The sequence below is a fragment of the Talpa occidentalis genome, unplaced genomic scaffold, assembly GCF_014898055.3.
Source record: "Talpa occidentalis isolate TD23 unplaced genomic scaffold, MPIMG_talOcc4v2.1 talOcc4.3, whole genome shotgun sequence".
Classification (NCBI taxonomy): domain Eukaryota; kingdom Metazoa; phylum Chordata; class Mammalia; order Eulipotyphla; family Talpidae; genus Talpa; species Talpa occidentalis.
This window is the reverse complement of record NW_023603184.1, coordinates 36908246-36931313: the sequence shown is the minus strand read 5'-3', so window position 1 is coordinate 36931313 and position 23068 is coordinate 36908246. Positions and strand designations below refer to the sequence as shown.

At 45.0% G+C, this 23068-nt stretch overlaps 2 protein-coding genes across 4 annotated transcripts; one reads left to right on the top strand and one right to left on the bottom strand.

Annotated features, from left to right (window-relative positions):
* Positions 1-4571: 4571 nt before the first annotated feature.
* Positions 4572-18076, bottom strand: TRIM68 (tripartite motif containing 68). Of its 3 annotated transcripts, none has more exons than XM_037522833.2 (7): positions 17942-18076; positions 15642-15776; positions 13333-13428; positions 12251-12511; positions 11841-11863; positions 11177-11277; positions 4573-10985 (listed from the first exon to the last, which is right to left on the bottom strand). In XM_037522833.2, the coding sequence occupies exons 2-7, from the start codon at positions 15717-15719 to the stop codon at positions 10435-10437; spliced, it is 1110 nt and encodes a 369-aa protein (XP_037378730.1). In that variant the 5' UTR covers positions 15720-15776; positions 17942-18076; the 3' UTR covers positions 4573-10434. The 3 variants fall into 3 exon arrangements, with proteins under 3 accessions (XP_037378731.1, XP_037378730.1, XP_037378729.1); XM_037522832.2 differs by having other exon boundaries at positions 4574-10985; positions 15294-15776; XM_037522834.2 differs by lacking the exons at positions 15642-15776; positions 17942-18076 and having other exon boundaries at positions 4572-10985; positions 13362-13422.
* On the top strand, positions 4609-5604 carry LOC119255577 (olfactory receptor 52I2-like). Its single transcript, XM_037522836.1, has one exon. The coding sequence runs from the start codon at positions 4630-4632 to the stop codon at positions 5602-5604; it is 975 nt and encodes a 324-aa protein (XP_037378733.1). The 5' UTR covers positions 4609-4629.
* Positions 18077-23068: the final 4992 nt, after the last annotated feature.

Here is a 23068-nt window from a genome sequence, read left to right as displayed (position 1 = left end):
ACTGTCTCTTACTAGCTTTGTGACCTCCTACATACCTCAGATTCATCTTTAAAGTGTGGATGTGATAATGGCAGCTACTTCAGAGGGTTGTAAAAATAGAATAATCACTGTTGAACAGTAATTAGAAGTATGCTCGTCATGTAGCAGGCTTTTCCAAATCTAATTAATCTTGGGCTTTTTGTTTTCCTTTCAGGATATAATCTATATTCGAACTTTCAGATATCCTCTGAGGACTTGGAGAAACAAAGACTCTTTATCTGTGATACATCTGTCTCCTCCTGTGATCTGGAAAGCACTAGGGATCACAGCACAAAGAAAAGCGTCTCTGGAGGAGTTAGTGTTGGCTGCCGGGCAGAGGCCAAGGGAAGCTGGGGTGTCCAGGGAAAGAGCAGGAGATAAAGCATCTAAAGGAGAAAGAGGATTCCCAATGGGAGTCTTTGAAAGTGACAACATGCCTCACATGACTCTATGTTGTTCATCTTTGATCTCGTGTCACTTTCCCTGCTCCTCCTCAATGATCTGTATAAATCCTTTCGAATGAAAGAAATGTGGATGACCAGGCATAGACACATCAGAGGATGTTGAACAGAGAAAACTTCAGGGATGTGGGTAACTGACCTGGGGACTGGGTGTTGGGCTGATGGAGTCTCAAGGCTGGGGTCACCCTAGAAATGAGGATGTCGGCCCCAAGCCTATTATAAAGGCTGGCCAGGTTTGGTGAGTACGGCTGAAACCAAGATCACCTTCTGGAAATGATAGGAGATGGGTGAGAGGCAGAGAACAGGGAACACAAGATTATTTTGGATCAAAGTTGTGAGAGGAAGTGGTAAGTCCAACCTTGGAACAAAGAAGGGACAGCTTTCAGGGACTAGGAGTAGTCATGAGGAAAGAAATTGAGCAGCAGGGCTGGTTGGGTACATGTTTGTTTGGTTGGAGAGGGGTAGTAGAGGGTTACCATAAACACAAAGGCTCCATTCAAATGAGTTTAACATTACTGCTTTTGCCGTTAAGACAATTTTAATTTGAATTGTGTTTCTCCCATCATTTAAACAAGGATTAAAAATCCTTACATGTCCTATGATTTAAGTTATTAAATTACTTGTGTAAGCTTTACTTTTTTTTTTTTTAAGGTTTGTGTGTAGAAGAATAACTGGGGTGTAGACCAGAGCTCTGTGTGTGTGTGGAGAGGTGGGTGAGAGGATTCACCAGAGCCAGAGTGGGGAGCAGAGCAGGTGGATTTACTGAAATACACTGCTAAAAGGGAGCAGGGGGTGAGACAAGAGAGGTCTGTTGCATCATTTGTGGGTTAGCTCCCTGGCTGGGGATGGAACTCAGGTTGTCATGGTAGCTCTGAGACCTAACCCCTAGGCCAGCAGGGAGGCCCTAAGCTTTTCTTTAGTGATTGAACCTCTAGGTCTTCCTGTAAATGTCTCTGCAGGGTTGAAGGCAATGGCAGTTTGTGTAAGGGAGAGTTGGCCTGAGCTTTTTCAACAGTGCACCTCAACAACCAGAAAGTAATTGTGTCTGCATCTTGGTCTGGGTAGTAGCCATGAGTGTGTTTATAGGTTCACTTCGTAACAGTTTATCAAGCTGTATATCTGAGATTTGTGCATTTTAAGATGTATATGTTATAGTTACAAATGTATGTATATAGTATGATATATAATTTTATGGCTAACCATAAAAATGAGGGAGCAGGTAGTGACTGGCACTAAATGTTTTGGATAGTAAAATTATGAATGAAAATACATCACTGATTTGGCAACAGGTGGTCGATGAACATCATTGTTGATCTTAGCAAGACATTTTTCAGCAGCAATAGATTGAAAAGTGAGATAAAAATGTCAAAAGATCATCAGTCACACTAAAACATCCTGTTGTCTGTGAAGACTAATATATGTAAACCTCTAATAGTGTGAATCAAGAAGAAAAAGAAATGAGGAAAATTAAACACTCTCCAGGGAATGAAAGGTGTGAACAGGTAGAAGTTGCTGGGCTGAAGAGAGGAGGGGTGGGTAGGGAAAAGGTGGATTTATGGAGGGCCCTGAGCCATGATAGGAAGGTCCTGGATCAGAGGTGAGTGGGAGGAAGCTGGCTTTCTGGCACCTCAGGCTCTTTCTTATTCATCTGATTAAGCAGTGAAGCTCAACTGGGTTTGTGGCATCCAGAAAAACCACACCACTTGTGAATTATTTTTGCTACTCACTCTCCATTAGTATTCTACTTCAAAAACTCTCTCGGTTCTCTCATCAATACTGCAGAAGATGTCTCACCGTAGCTATATATAGCAAGTTTCTTTTAATATGACCATGAAGCAGAGCTCACTATTTTCATCAATGTTTTCCACTATAAGGCATTTCTTATATCTAGGTTTTTTTGTTGGTGGTGGTAGGTGGTTTGTGTGTTTCAATAAAGATAACTGTTTATAGTCATATTCCAGAAATTTAAACTTTTAGAAAACTTCAGAGACTCCTACCTAGTCTCTGGCACTCAGGTATGTATGGAGTCAGGAAAAGCTAGTTGCTTAAGGGGGTATTCGGAAGGGACAAATGTGTCACTTGGTTAGGACTGAGACCCAGGTGAATGCTTATCAAGGGTTTGGTTTAACAGAGAATATGTCTGCCTCATCTGATGGGGCTTGGCGGCCACAACTCCATCAATCTGATATCCTCAGTTATTCTCAGGGAGGGGCCATTCCTCCACTGAGAAATAGAAAAGGGGTAAGTAGAAAAAGCATCCAAGGGTAGGGACATGGAAACTTCATAGCCTAGAAGCCGGTTATTGAGGACAGAAAATGATAGTTGAGGGCAGGTTAGTCTTGACACTTGACAGGTAAGCAACCCTTCATTTAAAATTGCTGGGTCATCTAGAAAGGAGCCCTGTTTTACTTGTAACTCTTTAATCTACTATTGAACTTTGCTCTGCAGGAAAACAGGCTGAAATTTAGAGAAAGCAGGGATTATACACATCTTCAGGCTGTTTATTATCTCCTATGGAAAGTGACCATGTTGCTCTCTTGTGACCTTATTTTCATGAACACATTAATTCTTCAACAAGAAGAATGCTTTATGCATCTTCAGTCAAGGCACTATACTAAGGGAACAAAATGTGACATGTAGTGTCTCACAAAGCTCATTGTTTGATTCCATAATTATTAACCCTTTGCACTCCGAACCATTCTGGACATTGGCTACCAGCTACTCGACGCTACTTTGCGGCAGAAACGTGCATTTACAGACCCTCGTATTATTTAGTATAATTTTGGAACCAAGTAACGTATTATAATGATATTGGACTTATATGAATTGGGTGACATCGAGGAATGTATATTTGCAAAAAAACCAATATTTTATTGTTTATAATTTTGTACAGTATGATAAGTTTTGTAACACTCCCCAATATGCATTGCAGGCTGATTAGTGCATGTTTGACATGTCTGTATAGAGGTCTATCTGGAGCTCATCTTCACTACTACTTGTGTCATGAGGCTCATTCGTGGTTGGATGCTTTGCCATTGTTCTAATAAAAATATGAATAAATGCATGGGTTGAAAATTTCTAATTGTTATTACTAACTGACAAGATGATATTTACCAAAATAGCTTTCACCAAACAATTTATTCACTAAGAAAAGAATCACTTTTCCAATTTTCTCCTCGTTAGATCTATGTGCACTGCTTGAAGCTTCAAACCAAAATGAGCTCAGCTTTGAAAATCTTTTCCTCCAGATGTAGACTTGTTTATTTGTAATTATATATCTCACTATACAGTGCGTGCTATGTTCGAAAACCGACCTTTCTTCTACAAACTCCCCTTATCGCTCTTTTCAAGTGGCGTCGCGAAGTGCTCAGACCGTCATGAGCACACATCTCACGTTCTCGTCCGACACAAAACCCGCTGACATTTCTTGTATATATCTTAGTAATTTTACGATATTTTGATTTAATTTCTTGTGCCATTTCAAGATAAAACTTCAGGGAAACATGCATGTCTCAAAAAGTTGCGTTGAAATAACTCAATTCCCCGTAATCACTAATAAATTGCAATGTCCCCTGAGAGGGGACATCCGAGTGATATGCTAGAATTCCGATGTCCCCTGAGAGGGGACAGTGGAGTGCAAAGGGTTAAGTCTTAGGAATTGAACATTTAAAGAAAAAACCTTTCCTTCTGATTTCTCATTCTATGGAAAGTATTTGCTATATTGAGCACACCTATCTTCTCTTAATGGGCTTTTGCACCATGACCATGGGTCATACATTTGGTATGCCATGAACAAAACATACACAATTAGATCATTGGTACTGTCATCAATTTAGGCCCTTCAGAAGTCAACATGGAACATTCAATGAAAGCTCAGAAGAAAGGTACCTGAGTTAGCCTCAAATGGGATGAGGGAGATTTCCCAAAGGACGTAACCTAAAAGCTGATCATTGAACAAATAGAAATTAGTAAGGCAAAGAATAGTGAGGAGGCTGAAAGGTGGGGCAGGACAACGTATCAGCTGTCAGTTTTTTGAACCCATGGTCCAGAGCTGGGAATAGCTCTCCTAACAACTCAGCTGGGCGCAAGTCTTATAGGATTATAATCTTTTCTCATTTTATTTATTAACAGGAAAGCTGTTTCCTATGTGATGGTGGGGCCAGCTGACAACCACACAATGGAACCCCCTGACAATTTCTTCCTTGTGGGTATCCCAGGTCTGCAGTCTTCCCATCTTTGGCTGGCTATTATGCTGACTGCCATGTATACTATAGTCCTGTTGGGAAATACCCTCATCATGACAGTAATATGCATGGATTCTACTCTACGAGAGCCCATGTACTGCTTTCTGTGTGTTCTAGCTGCCGTGGACATAGTTATGGCTTCCTCGGTGGTGCCCAAAATGGTGGTCATCTTCTTCTCAGGAGACAACTCCATCAGCTTTAATGGCTGTTTCATTCAGATGTATTTTGTCCATGCAGCCACAGCTGTGGAGACAGGGCTGCTGCTGGCCATGGCTTTTGACCGCTATGTAGCCATCTGTAAGCCCCTACACTACAAGAGGATTCTCACCCCTCAAGTGATGCTGGGAATGTGTGTGGCCATCACCATCAGAGCTGTCATATTCATGACTCCTCTCAGTTGGATGGTGAGTCACCTACCTTTCTGTGACTCCAAAGTGGTTCTCCATTCTTACTGTGAGCACATAGCTGTGGCCAAGTTGGCATGTGCCAACCCCATGCCCAGTAGTCTCTACAGTATGATTGGTTCTTCTATTATTGTGGGCTGTGATGTGGTCTTCATTGCTGCGTCCTATAACCTGATTCTCCGGGCAGTATTTGGTCTCTCTTCAAAGAACGCTCAGTTGAAAGCATTAAGCACATGTGGCTCCCACATGGGTGTTATGGCTCTGTACTACCTGCCTGGGATGGCGTCCATCTACGTGGCCTGGATAGGGAAGGGCACAGTGCCTTTACACACACAAGTGCTGTTAGCGGACTTGTACCTGGTCATCCCACCCACCTTAAACCCCATCATTTATGGCCTGAGGACCAAACAAATAAGGCAGCAAACACTGAGTTTGCTGATGAGCTGCCTCTTTGGCCACCCCAACCTTGGTTCATGAACCCAAAGTCTGGTCAGACCTTGAGCATTCCATCCAACATCGAAGACGCCTCAGAGATCTGTGGAGGTGGTTTGGTTCACCTGGTGCCACAGGATATCCTGTGTAAAGGATATCCTTGCATCATTTTTCAATTTTTAACAAGAACATGAAAGAAATAACTAATTTCCTGACAATACTTTTAATGGTTTAATCAACTAGTATCTGAATCAGAGATAAGTTTGGGCAGAGAAGATATATTTAGGGTTTTTCTTTTCTTATCTTATTACCTATTATTTCTAATTTAGTGTCCTACTAGTTTCAGAAGAAATCAACTGTTTGACCACTGTACACCTAGATGATTTTCTCAGGTTATATGGAAGCAACTGTTAACATATGACCCTGCCTTGTGGTCCAATGATGAGTCCATTAAATTTGGCTCTTGTGTGCAGACTTGCACCAGAGTCCTTCTCCAGTCAAAGTGGATTTGAGTTTATCTGAGGAGAGAACTTGGGACCACTGATGGAGGCCTTTTTCCAACACATGAATTTGGGAAGAACCTGTTCCTCTTCAAGGGAGGCAAATTAACAAAATGAGATGAATAAACTGAGTCTCTGGTTAGTTTATTTTGGACACCCAGGTATATCCCTATTATTAAGTTCCATAAGATTCCTCTTCTTTTCCTATATTCCCTATTGGTAAGCAGTTGAAATCAGTGTGTATAATTACCACTCTTCTGTTTCTGAGCAGAAGCTATCGGGATGTGAGTTTGGTTTTGGGCATTTTGTCTCTGCTTTCTAATCTTGCTTAACTCTAAGACCCAAAAGGGATCAGATACAACACACGTCTTTCTTCTTTTGGATACATTAATGGAAAATAATATCAATAATGAAGCTGAAATGTCACTACTCCAGATACTTACTTGGCTTTTGTTTTTATTTTCCCCTTTCAGAAAGTCTTAAATGGAATAATCAGTGTATGTTAAAAGATTTTATATATAAGATACATATATTTAATTCTGGTACACTTGGAAATCTTAATTAAAGATAATTTCCTAAGTGTTGATAATAAGTTTTCTGAGTTCTAGTATCTCCTCCTAGTTGGGGGAAACAATGCTAATTCATAGAGTACTGAAAACAACAAATATAAAGCATACAATGTAACACTGATATAGTTTAAAAGTATAGGCAATAAATTTCAAATTCTGTAATTTTAAAGGTAGTTTTAGGCACTATTGAAACTGCAGTTCTGATCAGTACTTGTGATAATTGTAGACTTGTTATTCAACAACTAGCATTCATACCTTGTGCTAACACTGGGCTTGTTTACCTACCAGAATGTACTCTATCCTTTTATACCTGTATTAGGATTTAGCCTCTAAAAATCTGATAATGACGCACTGAATTCCCAAAGTATAGTAAAGAACTCTTCTCCCTGTGCAACCCCTAACCTAAAAACAAATTAAGATCAGGAAGCAGTTAAGCATTTTTGATAAGATTTCATTTTGCAAAGTCATATAATTCTTTCTCCATAAGCAACCCCAAGAGTCGACTATGATATGCACTAAAGAAACTGAGGTAAGGTGACAAAGGTATGGTCCAACCTGTGCCCTAAACAGAAATTGTTCCCCAGCATTTCCGCTGGAAGCCTGACCTGCTGGCTCTGTATTCTACCATCACTGGTATTCCCTGAAACTACCTGGGACCCACTGTTGGTACTCAAATATTTATTGCATTACATATTTCTAAAGTAGACTGGCTCCCTCCCATGGCTACCCCAAAACATACAATCCTGGACTTCTCCAAATATATTCAGATCTGACCCCTGTTCTATCACATGAAGCAGTGCGTACTCAGTTAACTAGTGCCTGGGACCCACAGTAGATGCGATGCTTGAATATTAAGACATTACAACCAATCTTGCTCCAAAAGAAGTGCTACTGGATCTCCTGTGGGGAGTTATAAACCCAAGGATTTGCCCTGTCTCTTCCCTTCAACCTTTTAGCAGCCTTTTTCTTCACTGCTCAGGCTCTGCGTCCCTTGATTTCTCTGAGAGTAAAACAGGCAGGGGCAAAACTCATCCCTACCTTGTAGTGAATGATCACACCAAGGTGCTGGCCATCCGAAGCAGTCCAGGGAAGGTGCTGGCACTGTGTTCTCTACCTGCCTGCTTCTTCCTCTTCTGGCCTACTTTTGTAATTATTCCTTAAATTAGTTTTGAACAAGATTATAACTAAGCGGCATTCAGTATTTCAAACATCTATGAGGCAGAAGAGTTAATTTCTGTTTTGATTCTAGACATATGAAAGAAAATTCCCTCACTTAAATATTTATCAACACATCACTAGACTCACTAGATCTAGTGACTCCTGTCACTAGACTCACTAGATCTGGTGACCCAGATCTCTGTCTTCATGGGGTTCTTACAAGGGAAGTATAAACAACTACCCTCGAGAAAAGGGTTTTCATATCTATGAACTCCAATTTTCTTGCCTGCTCTTAAAAAATCAGACAATTGGAAATAAACAATGAAGCATCATTTAACCTTGTAATCATTCTAACAAGTAATGATAACATGTAAATTAGCTTATATCAAAAACAACAAAAAGAACAATAGCACATTATAAACAAGGTCATCCTGCCCCTTAACTCATCTTGATTTCAAAGAATTTATCACCAAATAATGTACCTTTTCTAGAAACCTTCCAAGATGTGTCCTAATAAAACCATAGTAAAAGAATACTACCGACTGGACCAGTAGCTTCTTCTGCTAAGTGTCCATGAACATAACTGGAAGAGCTCCCTAAGGACCTACTTTTCACATCCCTATGCAAAGATTTATGTCCCACTAATACAAGTCAGCTCTACCTCTGCCAAGACCAGATTTGTGGGTGAGCAGTTCATTCCCATCCAAATGGCAGATGGACGGAGACTTCTCCCCATCTACTGTCAATACTAAAGGATCAACTTAGAAGCATGTGGGTAGAATGAGTTTTTTTTTTTAATTTGGCTTGTTTCACTTCCTTCACAGGGGACTGACTAGCCAATACAATTAAGGTAGGGACTATTTTTGCTATTCTTTATTACAGCCATTTGGAACTGCTAAAATACAAGGCTAGTATCTACTCTGCTGCCAATCCTAAACCCCAAATCACTCCCTTCAAGTTTAAACCATATGGAAGATTGTGTTACACAGCATCACGGTGACAATGGCATGTTGTACTATTGTAGTCCCTTGCAATAAGCAACGCCAGTAATTCTCATGAGCTTGCCTTGCAGTTTGTTAGTTTCCAGCCACAATCACAAGACCTGGGGTGAACTGTTTTTGCCACACATAACAATCAGTCTAAGATCAATGGCCCAGATGAATAGTATGCATTTTGAGCACAGTCATATTTCTTCTCAGACTCCCCTCCCCCATTCCTCTTTATATCACAGATTTAGAGGAGACAGAAGCAGGGAGACTATTTCAGCTACCAGAACCACAGACTTTCTTGGTGACATGAAAAGATCCAAACTTTAGCTCAGCCAGCTTGTGGGAGAGGCGTCCTTGCTGTCATTTGTTTTATTTTTTCTTTTTACTATCTTTATTCTCTACCCTGAGGTCCCGTCCCCATCCCAATTCAAAGACAACAGACAGAATATATTCCTATGGGCTGGAGTTCGCCACTGGCATGGGTGCATTTCTGTCTAAAGGGCCCTAGGTGGCTTGCAGAGAGACTCTAGGGAGTGAAGGCACTGCTGTAAAGATGGAAGATGCTGGCTGTCCAAAGGTGAGAGAGGAAGGTCCCTACATGCAAACCCATGGCTTGCCTTCCTCGGCTCTTGAGACAGGAGCAAAAGTATGAGATAGATCTAAGATATTCACATCGATCCTGGGAGTCAGGAGAGCACACACTGACTATGCACATTTCCCACTGAAGACACTGAGCACCTTCCAAACATGGGGGCTGATCCGGACCCTTGAGTAATGAGTGATACATACAGACATGCGACCTGAGAAGCGAGTTTGTCAATCCTGTTTCATTTCAGCATGAGAAACACATTATAATCTTTACAATCTTCTTTTAATAGCTCTGTGAGGAATAACTTCTGCATTGAGGCCATTTCAGTTTCTTCATCCATAAAGCGAAAACAAAAATACGGCTCAGGGGTTTTCTGATTTTGTCATGTAAGAGAAAAGGGCAGGGCTGGGATCCGACTTTTTATAGAGTTTGAGACCAAGTGATTTGAGTAACTTGCCCAGCTCATGGCTAGCGAGAGCATGGCCACTGGGGTGGTCTGGGCAAGCCCCATACCCTTTGCTGCAATGCATTTCTCTAGTCAAGAGGTCAGGGAGCTGGAGTCAAAGCAGTTTGCTCAGTAGAGGTCAGGGAGCTGGAGTCAAAGCAGTTTGCTCAGTAGCAGCAAACCTCAGGTGCTTCTGGTACCAACTGGTACCAGCATAGCCACCACTCTGGAAATGGACTGTTTGGCTTGTTGGCTAACCCCACCCAAAGGGTTCCCTGGAGGATGGACCCACATCCTCATCCTCACTGACTTAATTCTGACAACGGCAGGGAGGGGGGAAATGGGGTGTGAACTACAGAGAGGTCAGCATCCTGATCCTTAGAACTGCTCTGACCCTTACCATCAGCCCTGTCATCTTTCCCTCACCAAGGCGTGGTGCTCATTTGACTGTGTCTGAGGCTTAGTGAGAGAATTTGGCCCAGTAGCACCAGACCACTGGGTCAGACAAAGCTACCCCTGGGTTCTTGCTCAGCTCAGTTCAAGGGGACGCTTGTCAGTGGCAGGTCCACCAAGTCCCCTACGGGCAGGAGCAACTCTAAGGCCTCTTGCTGGGAGGGTGGCTCTCCTAGTCCTCCCCATCCAGGGTGCAGATGGCCAGAGGCACGGTGTTGTTAGTGTCAATGCTATAGCAAGGGCTAAAATAGGGCAGGAGGCGCCCGGGGAAGGGGTCGTGGGGGAATGTGAAAATGTGGGAGTCATTGTCTGTCACATTGTAGAAGGAGATCTCATGGGCTTCGTAATCCAGGAAGACTCCCACCCGGCAGGGAGGCACTGACAGGGACAGGAGCGGGTACTCATTGGTGCCTGCCCGGTACTCATTTCCCTTCCTCAGCCTTATCACCCAGAATCCACAGTGTGGGGATAAGTAGACCTCCTCCTTCCGATCCACATTCTCCTTACACACTCCCAGGCCCCATTCAGACCTGTCTCCCACCTCCACCTCCCAGTAGTGCCGGCCTGAGGAGATGCACTGACTGCCCAGGACGATATTGTAGCGGTAGAACCGCTCAGGGTTGTCTGGCAGGTTCTGCTTGGTGTCTCCATAGTGCACGCATTTTCTGTCCTCTGACACGATGAGGTGGGAATAAGCAGTGTCTGGATCCAGGCGCACATCAGCTAGGGAAAAAGATCCGCTTGTGAGCTGACAGAGAGCCAGCACGCCTGGGTGTGGTCTCCCGATTAGTACAACCACAGGTTCCTCAGCGATGAGATGGGGGTTGGATGGGGCATCCAGAAGACACTGAACTGTTTTATTCCCCAGGAGGGTCCCTCCCACTGCTCATCACAACCTCCGCCAGCACCATTACCTGCATATGACCGCAGAATCTTTTTTAGTCCCAACACACGGCAATCTGTCTTCAGCTCCAGGGAGACTGGCTCTGGCCGCTGCAGGCTCCACGACTTGCTCCTGGTAGAGGAGGAATAAGCCTTGGGGCCGGAAGTCCTGGCTCTGCACCTGGGCCTTCCCTTAGCATGGGGAGGGAGTTTGGCCAGGGATCTAGTCAGTGAGGGACCAGGCAAAGCAGAGCTGTGATGGTTTTCTGACTGGCTTTAAGGGCATGTAGAAGTGAGAGAACCATCACATTCCTATGCTGTGGGAGGGGTGAGAGGTCCACCTGACAGCAGGAGGGGAAGAGGTGTAATGCAGGGGAGAGGCTGGTGCTTGGGATTTAGAGCATCGCCGAAGGACACACTGCAGTCTTCTCCCCAATCTTGGGGGAATCTACTGGAAACCATGTGTTTTGCAAATTTACCCGAAATTCTAATTGGGACAACTGGAAATAAAATTGACCATGTACAAAGATGAAAAAAGGTGAGCAAAGCTTTAGCCAAGACCATGAGAGAGAAGGTTATGGGCCAGCACGTGTTTTCTGTAAGTGCGGGGGTCCCTGTTCCTTCCCCACTTCTGGCTCTGGCCAGACCTCACTTTCCCTTACCAGACTGTGAGGGGATCCAAGGATGGGCACATACCTATTTAAGACTTCATGAATATCCTAGAAAGAGAAAAATAATCAGGACATGAGTATGTGCTATTCCTCAACGGGATTAGACAGACACTGAGCCACAGGGCTGGGTGGGTTACCAAGGGAATGTGACACAGAGAGTAAGGTGGGAGAGAAGGCACCAGAGACACGCCCACAGGAGGGAAGCAGAGCGTGCTGAGCTCTGGTTGGCATGTTGCCAGAGCTACGTGAAGTTGCCCCATCTATGAGGCACCAGGACAGGCATCCATAGGGGGTAGTAATCTCGGCGGTACACAGGATCCAAGCCTGCAGGTGCAGTGCTGTCAGGGCCCACTGAAGACTAGCTAATCCTCTCTTCCGGAGTCCCAGGCTCTCTTCAGCTCCCACTCAGGGTTCCCAAGAAGCCCTGCTACTCACCTTCAGCATCCAGCGGACAGGCCACTGGGACCTCTCTTTCAGCTCCTCAATCATCCTCCACAGGACCTGGCTCTGCTCGGTCAGCTTCTCATGACTTAGTTGCAGCTTCTGCATGGTCTCCCTTTCCTCCTGCTCCAGGCTGGCCAAAGCTGCGGATGCCTCTGCCTCTAGCTGCCGACCTGGGGGCTGCTTGTTCTCTAGTAATCTCCGATACTTCTCAAACTCCCACATGACACTCTGCTTCCGGGTTTCCACCTGCATCTGCAGAGCCATGACTGGAATCAGACTGATATTGTTTGCATAAAGGTCTCCCAGGATTGAGCACACTGGCATATACATGCTCACATGGTCTAGAATGTTTTGGTATCAACCGTGTGCTATGCATTGCAGAGATCAAGGACATGAGTTTTCCTGCCTTTCTGTTCCCATAGCTTCAGCACCTGCTGTTGAGCCCTGATTCCTACTCCTATTGATCCTGGGAGGGTCCAAAACATTTCTTGGTACTATATACTCCAGACTTTTCTATTTTCAGAATAATGATGATAGCTACACTTAAGAATCTAAGACAGTGTAGTTTACACTATTAGATGTTTTTGCTTCTTACTGGTACTGTATCAATTCAACACACTGTTTTAGGCTGGTTCAACATTACCTTCTACTGATCAAAATTTTTGATGGTTTGGTAGTTATGGACCTCAAATTTCAGAGATGATTTTCTAATATTTAATAACTCTTGGTAAATATGTTCTAACTGGGGAAAATGAAACAGAAACTATGCTTTAGTAAGTATTGCACAAGTTATACCACTGTGATCTAATGCCTAAGTGAGGCACATGCTTTTCCTTTCTCACATATAAGGGCTTAGGCCCAGGGGTTATCCCTACATCACAATCAGGAAACTGGAATTGAGGGGGTACATGGCCTATGAAGGCCACACACCTGGTAAAGAAAGCTGGTATGTGAACCACAGGCTCTCCGATTTCAAACCCCACTTCCTGCCTGAGAGATGAGGAAGCTGCCAAAGGCCAGCTCCAAGATCACACAAGGTTCATACAAACTCTGTCCCCCTGGTAGCAACCTGCCTTCCAGTTGGCAGTTCGTTTCTTCTCACCAACTTCCAGCTTCCAGGCATCTTCTTGCTCTTTCCTCAGATGTTCCAGAGCCTCATGGAGTTTCCACTGGAAGAGATGAAACACTCATGAGGCCCTCTCAGGCAGCCCAGTTTGATAAGACTTCCTCGCACTGTTGGGTAATGAGAAACAAGTGTCCCTCAGGTGATGGGCCAGTAGAATCCTGGGAGAGAAGGCAAGGACATAAAGATGGGATTCCTGCACAATGACATTCAGTGTAGCTCTCAATCTGAGAATCATTTAAACTCCTACATTCTGTCAGTTTCCTTAAAGTAGGTCTATTTCCAAGCTTGCCAGAAAAGTACCTTTGATTTTCCTTCCCATGCCTATTTTTATCCTTATATGCTGTGTTAGCCTATTACCTCACAAAACCTTGCTATTCAAAACAGATCAGCATAACCTGGGAACTTGTTAGACGTGCAGGCTGTTGGGCCTCACCCCAGACCTACTGAATTAGAACCTGAATTTTAGGAAGATCCTTGGGTGACTCACTTGCATATTAAAAGAAGTACTAGCCTAGAATATTAATATAAGAGATTACTATTGGAAAGCACAAAGTATTCTGATAATAACATTAACCACTTTAGTAAAGATTTACCAGGTGTCACATATGGCTTAAGCACTAAATACACCATTAATACTCCAAACCTCTTGAGATTTGTATTCTTCCCATTGTACAGATACAAAAGCAGACTAAGAGACTTACTCAAAGTCATTCAGTAGGTAAATGGTTGGGCAGAGGTTCAACCCAGCTTCTTAACTGCCATATTATACTGCCTCCCTATTATAAATCTCTCAGAACAAACTTAATAAGTACTTTTAATTTTTTACAATGCTTCTTGAATAGAAAAACAGCTACCTTCTAATTTCAACTTCAAGACAGAGAATTAAGACTAGTACTGGATTGGTGGATCACAGAATTATGGGGATATTGAGATTCTGAGAAAGATGTCAGCATGGGCAACTGAAGAGAGATTTAGAAGCTTGAAGTAGATGAGGGTAGCTACAAAAAAGCAGTGTTAGAGGTGGCTTTTCAAAGGAGAAAGGGAAAGGAGAAAGAATGCTGGTCAATGAGCAAGAAGAGCTGAGTTGTAGCTTTTTTTTTAATTATTTATTTATTTTTTCAAGATTTATTTATTTATACAAGCACTGGGTACAGTCAGAAGCGCGGGAGGGTGAGAGAATTCACTAGAGCCAGAGCGGGGAGCAGAGCAGGCAGAAGGACTGAAGTACACTGCTGAGGGGAGCAGCGGGAGGTGGGAGAGGTCTGCGCGCCATGTGGGACCCTCCTCCAGTGGCCGGGGAGCAGCCTGGGATCGAACCAGCACTGCAGAGGTTGCGGGCAGCTTTGCATCCAGTGCTCAACCGCTACGCTACAGGGGAGGCCCCGAGTTGTAGCTTTTATTCTCCATTTGACTAACAAAGTGAGAAGGAACCTTAGCACGTTAAACAATCTCACTACAGCACTCCCTGATGGTCCTTACCAGTTTGAAAGCCAACTGTCAGGATCTCAAATTTCTAAGGGTCACTTCTGTCTATGAGGGAGTTAAAGTGTCTCAGTCAATGTCAAGTGACTGTAGAACTGTTACAAAGAGGGTTGTAGGTTCTGATAGGTGCAGTCTTGACTACTACTCAGGCCCAAACTCATCTGAGGCACCCAGAACCCCAGCTCAAACAAACTGGGTCTTGAAATTCTTAGCAAGGAATGCATCTCTGGATTAGGCATTAAGCCACATTGCAATCTGGTGTGGATGTGGGAGTGAATGCAAGGTGAGGGGGGGACTGTATCAGGTGCCAGGGATTTGTGGGTGTCAGAAGCCAAAGGAATCAGCGTACCCTGATCAACTCTCTGACTTAGATATAGTTAAGTAAGGGGTGGAGGAGAGACTGAGGTGCCAACCTCTACCTCCTACCTTATACTCCCAGGCAACATCTTCCATGGGCACGACACTGTGGGCGTCATGCTTGGGGGAATGGCTGCAGGCCTGGCACATGATCAGGCCATCCTCTCTGCAGAACACCTTTAGCTGTTGCCCATGGACCTCACACACGTCGCCCTTCAGCCCCATTTCTGGACGCAGTCCTAGTAGCCGGACTTTTTCTACCACATTGGCCAGTTGCCAATTAGGCCGCTGGTTACTTGGCTCAACAGGTGCCCGGCAGAGTGGACATGTGTAACTCCAGTTCTGAGACTCCCCTGGCACCTTCCAGAGTCCAGAGAGACAGCTCTGGCAGAAGCTGTGGCCACAGTCAATGCTCACAGGCTCCCTGAGAAAGGTCATGCAGATGGGACAGTCCACTTCTTCCACAACAGCTTCCACCAATGCCGCAGGATCCATGGCTCCTTCTCATACCCTCCTCAGAACGTAAACAAAACCACACAGTAGTAGTGATGACTGAAAAGAAAAAATAAGAGAAAAAAGAAACAAAAGCAGAGGGATCAGTAAAAGGATAATTAATGACTAAAAAAACCAACTTTCTTCTATGGGTCCTTTATTGACCTTGTTTAATAAGCACTTCCCAACTGGGTTATGTTACTCACGGCACAGAGGGGTATCTGGGGATGCCTAAGCAAGTGATTGTAGGATGTTTAGTTCCTAAACCCAGAAAGCTTTTTTTTAAAATAAATTTTATTTTTATATTCCCTATACAATTGCGACCCCCTTATTTTGACCCCAATCCCTCCCCTCCCCACACCCCACCCCCTATAGAATGTCTCTGGTTCATAGTTTTTTTGTTGATTTTGATTTTCACTTTCTTATAGTTATTCATTTTCCTGGTCCCTTATTTAAGTTTTCTAAATTCCTGATATGAGTGAGACCATCCGGTATTTTTCTTTTTCTTTCTTAAACCCAGAAAGCTTTTATACTGTTGGGTAATTGAGAGCATATCATCATCATCATCATAATAGAAGGCACTTCTTGAGCATATTATTGGCCAGGCACTATTCCGGGCATTTCAAATGGATTAATTCAGTTAATTTCACAATCCTAAGTAGAAATCATTTATTTTACTGTTCTCATTTTACAGATGCTTGGTGCTGGGCTCCATCATTCTCTCTTGGATAAATTACTCAACCTTTTTAGCTTCAAAGTATGACAAAAATCCAAGAGGAGAAAGATAACACTGTGGTTTAGGGTAGTCCAATAAGGCTTCCTGAAAGTGAGGCAGTAAGCAAATTTTGAGGATTCTTCTAGGGGATGTGCAGATCATGCCTTTGCTCTGGCCTCTCTGCTTCCTGCTTTTCTTCCTTCCTTTATAATGACCAATTTATAAGGTCTAGCATCCTAAACTTAGTCACTAACCTAGGGAAGAGTATACTGGTATGCTGGTTCCTCAGCACCCCAATAGGAAATTCTCTCTCTCCACCCTGAAACTGATTCTGTGTCCAGTCAAGCAAAGGGAGAAACGGCCACACTTTCCAACAGACCCCATTCCACTCACTACAGCCCACAGGGTTCCTGCTGCTTTCTTAGCTTCAAATGACCTATATGCAACTCTGCATTTAACTGACATGTACTGCTTTCCACCTTACTTCCCACACTGTATGTTTCATGAAGACAGGGACACTATTTTGTTCACTACTACTTCTCCAATGCCAAGAACATTGCCTCCAATATTTTTGAATACATGAGAATTAAATGTAAACGATGAGGTCCAGATGATAGTATGTTGGAAATGGAAGTGTCTATATCCTCATCTAATTCAAAAAGGCAGCAGACTTTCCACCTAAAGTTGACACAACAGAAGCTGATGCCTATCACTGGAAGCTACAAAAACACATAGTGAAAGCAGCAGTTTTAAACCGAGAAGATGGTGCCAATAGGAAAGTGGGGTAAAGAAACACCAAACGATAAACCAAGAATGGTGCAACAAGCATATTATGCATATTATGTAGATGAACAGGATCATAAAAAGATTAATAATAAGCTTATTAATAATAAGCTCTAAACATGAATAAGTTAAAAGTGGTTGCTTTGCAAGGAGGATGTAGGAGCGGATAGCTATTGCTCTTCAATATAAGACCTATTTTAAACGTTTAATTGCTTTCACTGTGCCCAGCTGGGGGCCAGTCTGGGAAAGACTTCCGTGGGGGTAGGAAAAGGCTAGAGGGAGGACTAAAGGGAGGATCGCTGCGGGGAGAGGGGCGAGGAGAACGTGCGGGGTTGGAGAGCAGGGGGGCGGCCGACCTCAGGCCGCAAGTGCCGGGCAGGGCCGGGGGCAGCAGGCGGGTGAGCCTCGCAGGAGGGTGAGCCTCGTAGGGCGGGTGAGCCTCGCAGGAGGGTGAGCCGCCCAGGAGGGTGAGCCTCGCAGGAGGGTGAGCCTCGCAGAAGGGTGAGCCTCGCAGGAGGGTGAGCCGCCCAGGAGGGTGAGCCTCGCAGGAGGGTGAGCCTCGCAGGAGGGTGAGCCGCCCAGGAGGGTGAGCCTCGCAGGAGGGTGAGCCGCCCAGGAGGGTGAGCCTCTCAGAAGGGTGAGCCTCGCAGGAGGGTGAGCCTCGCAGGAGGGTGAGCCAGCAGGACCGCAAACTTCGGAGGTGGCACGGGGGTCGGCTGTTACCCACCTTCCTCCTCAACCCGGACCAGCGCTTGGAGGACGAGGACCGCGAAAACGGAGACGCTGGTTCCCACGGCCGGCGTCCCAGCTCCGGAGGCGGCGGGTCCGGCCCGTACAGCACGCACGGTTCCCGGCGACCCGGGCTACAGCTACTTCCGCTCCAGGCGAGGCCCTGAGGGTTTCCGGGGTCCCGCCCCCACCGCGGGAGCCAATGGCCGGCCGAGGCTGAGTACAGGGATCCGCCCACCCGGAGGCGCTTTGTAGGAGCAGCCAATTGTAGACAAGGATCCGGGCGACGCTAGCCAATCGGAGGCGGGGAAGTAGACTGCGCACCTCTGAGCTGGCGGTATATATGTGGGGGTACCTCGCATTTTCCCAGTTTTCCTCCACACCCAGGACCCCTTAAATTGAAAAGGGGCCTGGAGTCAGCTCTGGGGCGAGTCCGATTGAGGATCTTGCTATTCAGGCTTTACATTAGCAGAGACTCAGCTGACCTTGTGACTCACGCTTCCACTTTGGCTGCTCATAACTCTCCGGAGAACCTTGTTCCTTCCGGTGACAACATTGGATAAAGCAGTTCATTTAGGGGCCGCCCTGGTGGCGCAGGGGTTAAAGTCAGCACTATCAACTTATGAACAGCCACTGCAGCATGAGTTCCATCCCGGGGCAGGGAGATACCCACATGGCGCTGTAGTTCTCTCCTGTCTGGTCTGCGGCTCCCCTCAGCAGTGTATTCAGTAGATGCACCTGTTACTGCTCCCCACTCTGTCTCTGGTGAGTCCTCTCACCCCCACCCAACCTCTGGCCTACACCCCCACTTCTTGTGTGTATTTAAAAAAAAGTGCAACGGATTAAGATGCAACCTGTGAAGCTGTTCATAGCCACTGCAGCACGAGTTCCATCCCCGGCCAGGGAGCTACCCACATGGTGCGGCAGACCTCTCCTGACTCACCTGCTGCTCCCCTCAGCAGTGCTTTCGGTCCGTCTGCCTGTTCTGTTCCCCACTCTGTCTCTGGTGAATCCTCTCACTCCCCTCCCCCCACCACACCTCTGGCCTGTGCCTCAGCTCTTGTATGCACAAATAAATAAATAAATCTTTTTTAAGAAAAAAAGCGTATTGGGACCCACAGGAAAGGAGCAGAAGGGACCAGCATGTCTGGGAATAGAAGGAGCACAATGAAAATTGAGATAAAACCCGCCATTGTTAACCTCCCCACTGGTCACTCTCACCACATCTATTTCAACCAGTCCAAGACCAAGAAACAAGCGCAGCTTCTTCATATGTCTCTCTGCTCCGTGTGCCTCCTTCAGGTTTCTTTCTGGCTCTATTCGTCTTCCTTCTTTCCTCCAGTCTCTTCTTCTACTCCCTGCTCAGCTTCACCCGTCCCTGGGTGGGGCAGGGAACCTGGAACTTTCTCTTTCTCTGGGAACCACCCCTTTACATTTGTAATACTTTCATTTAGGCAGTGGAAGAGCATCAGGGATGAAGGAGGAGGCCTAGAAGCTAACACCTAAAATTCGGTTTAGAAAAGGTGGAAATCTTTTTTGGAAGTGCTCCTGAGTTACTGGGGACCAACCACTGGATGCAAGAGGAGAGTAGAGTCACCAAGAAAACATATTTAGGCTTAGCTGTCCAAAGAGGGGGTGGGTAGGGAGGTGGGAGGGGGTGGAGTGGGTGGTGTGGAGTAGAGAAAAGAGAGCCACTCTGGAAGCAAAGGGATGGAGCAGGAACAGTAGAAAGACCTAGCGAGAATGTGGTGGGACAACTTCTGTGTGAAATGCCATGAATGGGAATATAGCAGTATATATGTGTGGAGTGTAGGCTGGAGGAACCCTGACGAAGACCCAGCACCTGTAAGAGATGCCAGGTCGTTGAGTACACATTTATTAAAAAAATGACATTTGAGAGATTCTTACACATAAAATACACTACGGTGAAAGCTTAATTGTGATAGAAAGCATTGAAGTAGCAGGGTAATTTCAGTGTATCTGGGACTTAGCATGCAGGAAGAGAGGTATACTCCTTGGAGATGGGGATAGAGAGATGGACTGAGATGGTTGACATGCATTATGAGCTGGACTGCTGTGAGCATGAACTTCAACCTGTCATTCTAAGGCCACTGGGAGGATGCTACGAACTGATTTGTGTTTGGAAGACTATACTGGCCATAGTGTGGACAGTAAATTGGTAAGAAATATCTTTATTTGGTGACCAATAAACAAGTTTTACTGATGATGATCAAGTCAAGAGATAATCTTGGCTTGGACTGGAGTAAAGGCAAAGGAGATACAGAAAAAATCACCTGATTCACAAGATATCCAGGAGGCAAAATAAAGAGGACTTGGTGACTGGCTGGGTCTGGTTGGAGAGGCAGGTGAGAGAGAGAGGGTGAAGGTAGAGAGGATGGCGTCTAGATTTCTGGCTTGGGTAACGGAATAATTTCTGTGATAGGGAATATAAAACATAGATTGGGGGCATGGACTGAGGACCAGAGACAATCAGTTTATTTGGAGGCACTGTATTTGAGGTGCTGAGAGACACCTAAATGGTGATGTTCAATAGACAATACAGCACCATGTTTGTAGTTCAGAATATTGGCCTAATTAAATGAAGGAAACTCTGGGACCACGTAACACATTTAACCCTCTAGACATGACTTTGTGATGGTGAATGGTCTACTTGGGTCATTGTCTTGAACACCACTGGGAATGTGACAAATAAAGGACAGGGAACCTCTCTACCATTCCATCTTATTGATATTTAATAGCATTCGATCCTGTTCTAGGTCCAGAATATACATTAAAAAAAACTCTCCTTACAGCTATCAATTCTTCATGTAGTGTCCATTTTATTCCTTTTCTTCACATACAGACTTCCTAAAAGGGTAATCTACTTCTACTTTCTCCATTTCTTTCCAACACCCTCCTCATGTTGCTGCGTTCAAACTTCTATTCCCACTAACCTGTGGCAACAGTTCATCTCAGGTAACCTTTAACATTTTATTTTGTGTGTATACTGCTTGATCTCTCAGCAGCCTTCTCTACTGCTGTCCACTCTTCCTTCCCAATGTATTTTCTTCCTCTGACTGTGTAGCTCTATCTCAGCTAGAGTTCCTCCTACTTCACTGGCTCTTCCAATTGTTTCGGCACTAATAGTAAGCATCAACATTCATGAGAGAATTGCTAGTAACTCATTTTGTTTTTCACATCCAACTGAGGCTAGTGTTGGTCATACCATTAGTAAGAAGTTGGACTCAGATTTGGACTCAAGTCTGAGTCCTGACAGAACCCCACATTTCAACAACCACTCTCAAAAGTTTTATTTCTGGGAGGACAGGAGAGTCATGATTAGAAACAGGAGAGTTGTGATTAGAAAGGAAGAAAGGGTTGGCTTGAGAGGGAGGGAGAGCTAAGGCGCTGCGTGGGGCAGTGGGAAGAACTCAGACTGACAGATCCTCTGTCCTTGAATTATCCTGAGTCATCACCCAATTGCCAGGAGACTGCAACTCCCATATGAGACCACAAGGGGGCAGCATCAAGAAGCTGAGGGGAAACCTGCCCGGGATCCTCATGGATAGCGCATTCTGAGCATAAATGTGTCTGTGTGCTTTCTGGTGCGAGCCCACACCACTATTCCACTAGCTCTTCTCTTCCAACGCCTGTCATTCCTGTTGTCTCCCACTTCAGGGCACTTCCCTACCTTCTAGACTGAGCTGGTTGGAGTTAGCTATCTTGGGGCCCCAGAGCAGAGCTTTTCTCCAAGGGAGCCCTGGTAACTCACTCTTCACCATCCCCCACAATTCTCTAGGGCTTCAGAGAAGTTATATATATCCAGCAGCCTGGATTGGCCAGACAGGAAGGACTAGTGAGCTGTGGAGCCGGCCTCTGTGCAGACAACCTGGTGGTTTGGGGACATCTGTCAGCTGCATACTTACCAGATTCCAGCTGCCTAAGTTCCAAACCTTATTCAGTGATCTACCCAACGAGGACTTTCTTCAAACCATGTGAGGCCCATTCCAATCTTTGTGTATCCTTTATGCCAGGAAAGACCCCTGAATCCAGACTCCTACCCTTCACTGAAGAAACAAGGTGAAGGGAGTCCATTTACCCAGAGAAAAAGACTCGTGTGGTGGTAGTGATTGGTAATGAAGAAGGAAACTGAGAAGCTAGGTTGGAAAGTTAATTCAAAACACCATGAAAGATCTTGAATGCAGACAAAGGGGTTCCAAGTTCATCTTGAAGGCTATGGGTGACTTGCTCCTGGTAACTTGCTAGAAAGGAGCCTGTCCAGTTTTACTGTGTGCATGAAAATGATGTGGGGGGTGGCTTGAGATAAACTGGACTGGCTGGCAGGAAGGTGTGTTAGGAAGTTCTTTTCATAATTGAAACAGAGTGGGTATAATATCATGCTATAATTATATGTTGTAATGATATGATATGAGGTTTGGGAGGGAGTCAGGGAGGGTGTGTTAAGTAAGAGGAATGACTATAGTAGTTTCATTAGAAAAGCAAAATCATGCCTGGAGATAAAGGGCAGGGAAATGAAGATGGGGCTAGCTGCCCTGATCTGGATAGATTGGGGGGTCAAGTTGTAACATTTGGAAGGAGTCTAATATTTGGGCAGGATGAGTATGAAATGCACAGGCTGTCCAAGTGAAAATATGAAGATGCGCAGGTTATATGGGTCTATATCTCAGGACAGAGACTTAGAACAGTGCAGTCTGTGTTAAGACAGGAGTCTGAGCCTGGGGTGTCCTGCACTCTGCAGGGAGAGGAGTAGAAAAAAGATAATGAGCCTGTGAACACCAGCTAGTCCTGGATTTTCTGTCCATGTCTCAGTTGCACTGGGCTTCCATGTCACACCCCAGCCAAGCACAATCCGGGGCTGACTCAGGTGGACCTTGAAAGGCTCTTATGAAAGAGTCTGTTCTTTTCTCTGTTGGGACTAAAAGTACTGGGAGTGATTGTCTTTCTTACCTGCATTTCCCCAAACACCAGAACAGATCTCCCCAAATTTCTGTTATTAAAAAACCAAATTACCCAGGAGAAAGAATTTATTGTTTTTAAATCAGATTTATGGACTCGTCCCCTGGAAATTTTGATTCTCTGGGCCAGGAGTAGGACCTGGGGGGAT